We start from the raw sequence: 4664 nt of genomic DNA, 5'->3' as shown, positions 1-4664 counted from the left end.
ATGGAACATCATGAGCTTGTTGGGTATTTTGGCCAGGAATACGTGTTGGCGAGCTTGCGTCAAAGATTCTGGATTGTTAAGGGACGTGCTACTGTTCGAAGAGTGATTGGGAGATGCCTTACTTGTCGAAGACAGAATGCTGTTCGTGGACAACAACTGATGGCGAGTTTACCCGAAGATCGGCTGACCCCTGATCAGCCACGGTTCGCTTCCGTTGGTATTGATTTCTTCGTGCCATTCTACGTCAAACAGCGTAGGAGTATTGTTAAGCACTATGGATGCCTTTTTACATGCTTAACCATTAGAGCCGCTCACATAGAGGCGACTGAGTCTTTGGATACAGATTCGTATGTTAATGAACTTCGGAGATTTATTAATCGCAGAGGTCATCCAAAGATCATAAGAAGTGACAACAGCATCAATTTATGCGCAGGAGAGAGGGAAATTCGAGAAGCCATAAATGATTGGAACCATCGTAAAATCGAGAAGTTTCTTCAGCAAAGGAATATTGATTGGAGATTTAATCCACCAAGAGCTTCCCTTATGGGGGGAGTTTGGGAGCGCATAATCCGGTCTGCGCGCAAAGTCCTTGGAAGTTTGTTGAGGGATCAGCTGGTGTCTGGAGAAGCTCTTCGCACCGTTACGACTGAAGTGGAAAGTGTTTTGAACAGTCATCCTTCAATCCCCAATAGCAACAACCCTACAGATTTCGAAGCTTTGACGCCCAACTATTTATTGCTCCTGCGACCAAATTGTAGTTTGCACCAGGTGTTTTTTCTAAGGATGATCTATATTGCAAGCGCCGTTGGAGACAAATTCAGTACTTAGCGGCTGTATTTTGGAAAAGAGCGCTGTCAGGTTATCTACCTGCCCTTCAAGAGCGCCAAAAATGGACAAGACTGTCACAGAATTTTGTGTGTTGGCGACTTGGTTTTGGTTGTTGATGAAAGAGTTCAACGTGGACAATGGCCTTTGGGTCGGATTATTGAAGTGCATACTGGAAGAGATAGTCTCGTTAGATCAGCAAAGATTGCAACCAAGAAATGTATTTTGACAAGACTGATAACGAAGCTGTGCTTTCTTGAGCAGGACCTTAAATGAGAACTGTCATTAAAGGAGGACTTTTCAATGAAACGCCACTTTTTGTGAACTTCAACTTTCAAATGTCCTTATGACAGAACATTTATTTGTTTATTTATTTTTCGTTACTTTTCTAGATGCTTAAAAGTTTAAGTGAACTTAACGCTTTAAGTTCAGGGGCCGGAATGTTGCGCCTAGAATTCAATTTATCCCTAAGGAGTTTGAACGGAATTATTTCAGTGTATTACATAAACATTTACATACCGCATCAGTATATAAGCTAACGTTTTCCAGTTAGGTTATTTTTCTTTCCGTCTCAATTTTGTATTGTGTCGTGTTCTGCGAGTGGGCATATTTCTCAGCTGGGAAGCGTTCTTCGCATTTCATTTTTATTTTCAAGTTTTTTATGGCTACAGTTTTGTAAGTATTTCTCTTAGTTGTTTGTTTGTATATTTTGGTTTGTTTATTTCCCGTAGTTCTTGTTGCTTTTTTCAGTTTGTAATTTATAATTCCCGTTTTATTTTTTTTCAGTCGAATCACTCACTAGCACACTTGTTTTGGATTATACATTATCTTCGTATTTCGCCTTTTTCTTCTTCATTAAACGTTGGAAGTGCATTCGAGCTGTGGCATTTTATTTTTGTTTTCGTGGCGGCGGCGGCTTCGGGCGGCCACAATCAGTATGTTTATGGAAGGGAGGTTATTGTACAGACGGATCACAAGCCTTTAGAGAGCATTTTCAAAAAACCCCTGCTGTCAGCTCCCAAGAGGCTTCAAAGGACGTTGTTACATTTGCAGAAGTACAACTTGAAGATTGTGTACAAGCCAGGGAAGGAGCTCTTTATCGCAGATACACTCAGTCGAGCATTCATACCCAATGAACAAACCTAGAAGGGGAAGACTTGTGATGTTTATGCTGTAGAGCGAGAAGAGTATTTAATCAAGGCAATATAAGAAATGGACATGGTTGAGTTTCTACCAATCCCAACTGAACGTCTTGCAGATCTTTGAGAGAAAACTGAGCGCCATGAATCTCTCAAGAAACTGAAACATGTTTTCAGGGTTGGTTGGCCTGTTACCAAAGACGAAGTTCCACCTGAAATCAAAAACTTTTTCCATTTAAAGGAAGAACTGACCATGCAAGATGGCATTCTTTTCAAAGGGAATCGTGTAATCGTACCGGCAGCTTTAAGGTCACACATGGTGAAGAAAGTACACTCAAGCCACATTGGTGTCAAAGGTTGTTTGTGAAAAGCTCGTGATGTTCTTTACTGGCCTGGAATGTCAGCTGACATTAAGGACTCAATATCGAAATGTGACACTTGCAATACGTCCCAGACAAATCAACAGAAAGAACCTCTGAGTGCTCACAATCCACCGAAACACCCGTGGTCTCATGTAGCAACAGACCTCTTCACTTTTGACAAGAAAGAAAGGTTCATCATTGTAGACTTCTGGTCAGATTATTTTGAACTAAGCCAGTTCCCTAACACTCAAGCAAGTACTGTTATCAAGTCCCTCAAGAACCAGTTCGCTCGCCATGGCATAACAGACACAGTTTACAGCGACAACAGGCCACAGTTTACATCCAGAGATTTCAAGGAATTTGCAGCAGCCTGGCAGTTTGATCACCAGACGTCATCCCCGTATTATCCCCAGTCCAATGGGAAGACATAGTCCGGGAGCATGTGTGATGCCGTGGGAATTTCGTGAAGAAAGCAAGCCACTATTCTGAATGTGTTAAGGAGACCCTAAATAACACGAAAAGTTTTGGTGGCAACTTTGGAACTTGCTCAGACGGGTTTTATGGGAGGTCGAAAATGTGAGATGTAAATCCCGACATGGAAACGAGGCTCAAAAATAAAATTATCCATAGCTATCCATTATTTGCGTAAAATTGAACCAAAATCACCACAATCAAGCAAAGCAATGTTTTAAATATCAAAATGCGATTTTAAGAGGTTATTGGGGTCACGTGACCAAGCTAGCACAAAAACGAGGCTCACACAAAAGCTGCACTGGAAAGCCATTTAACGTCTCCTGACAAAGACAGATCGAAGAAAGTGTGGCAGATGGATGTCATCCGTGTAACCATACATGTCTGCATGGTAAGGGTTATCACGTGACTATGCTTGCATGAAAACGAGGCTGTCAACAAAATCACATTTTTATAAATGAAACCTTAGTCATTTTACCAAAATGACAATCTTTTAACGAAAACATTTTATGAATTGTTTAAAGATAGAAGTATGACAAACATTGGCCAGACAACCAGTTTAATCAAAAATATTTATAGTCTATCATCTCCTTGTCACTCTTCATAGCAGTGATACAATGTAGCCAAAACATTACAGTGGATCAGATAAACTTTCTTTCCCGTATTAGAATCACTTTTCACAGGAGTTTTACCATAGCCTTCCTAACAAAACATCTTAGCACGGTTATCAGTTACTGTTACTGGTTGTACGTGGTTTTCATTCGTGTGTATACAATGATTTACAATGTTCATTTGGACTATAAACTAGTCGTCATCATCTGAAACGTCCTCTTCATCTAAATAGAGAACATCTTCCTCCTGAACATCGTTATCACAGGTCTCCCCATTGTCGGAGCAGCTGCAGAGGTCTGTGCAGTTTAAACCAGCCTTGCGGCACTGACAGCGGTTAGTGGAACACCTTTCTTTGGAGCATCCACACTTTACAAGTTGAAGTATCGCTTCAGGGCTGGTGGCAGGTTTGTCATGACGGGTACCCATTCATCTTGGTCCATTTGCCATCCATACTGCTGAGGTGATGGTAGCGCTGGGTTTGTTATTCTGTCGTTGTTCCAGACCATCAACTGGTAATGCGCTCTCAGGATTGCCTGGTGCAATGCACCCTTAGTTGGTGGCAGCCTGTCTGACTGTGCTTGTTTTTTCTTGAAAAGGAACCATCGCAGCTCTTTAACAGTCGTTATTGTTGTTCTCGGTTGATATAGAAGACAGACAAACTTCTCAATGGCTGCAACAATTTCTTCATTTGGATGAGCAGCTTGCCCAAGTTCTGCAAGGGCAGTGATGATGGATGGATCCGCCTCTGCAAATACCTTCCAGCAGAGAAGCTTTCCCTTTCCAGAAAAACTTCCCGTGTTGTCGGCCCCACTAAGGGCATGGAATGCTGGAAGTGCTGCTATCTTATCTGGCCCAAGAGTTTGAACAATCGGTTTCAGCTCAATAATACGATGGTGTTGCCCTCTTCCCGTGACAAACAGCGTGTCCTCGCACAATTCCGGATAACGCCTAAGAGCAAGGACGAAGACATCTGTGTCCGGAGAGTGAATCTGTAGTTGGGTTGCACCATTAGCCGAAGCATCGAGAGCATGCAAGATCATCTTTGTGTCAGCTTCCTCTTGGTTACTCTGTAAATGTCCCATGTCCTTGTGTGTTGCTTGACATTCACTTCCCCATGCTACCACCAGTTGCCTTCCACTACGATCAGCATACTCTTTAATCTTTTGGCCCAAATAGATGGTGAGCTCCATCTTCGTCTTCGTGTGTGACAGGAGTCGTTTCATTGGAACTTTGGCAATGTGCGTTGTGTCGGTGA

General features: G+C 42.3%; 1 protein-coding gene across 1 annotated transcript; it reads left to right on the top strand.

The window, feature by feature from the left end:
- On the top strand, positions 1–828 carry LOC146477121 (uncharacterized). The gene has a single exon (XM_085114000.1). The coding sequence runs from the start codon at positions 1–3 to the stop codon at positions 826–828; it is 828 nt and encodes a 275-aa protein (XP_084970126.1).
- The last annotated feature ends 3836 nt before the right edge of the window (positions 829–4664 follow it).

The sequence above is a fragment of the Pavona decussata genome, unplaced genomic scaffold, assembly GCF_977016875.1.
Source record: "Pavona decussata unplaced genomic scaffold, jaPavDecu1.1 SCAFFOLD_72, whole genome shotgun sequence".
In the NCBI taxonomy this organism is placed as follows: Eukaryota; Metazoa; Cnidaria; class Anthozoa; order Scleractinia; family Agariciidae; genus Pavona; species Pavona decussata.
The sequence above is the reverse complement of the archived record's forward strand: the minus strand, read 5'-3'. Positions and strand labels throughout refer to the sequence as shown.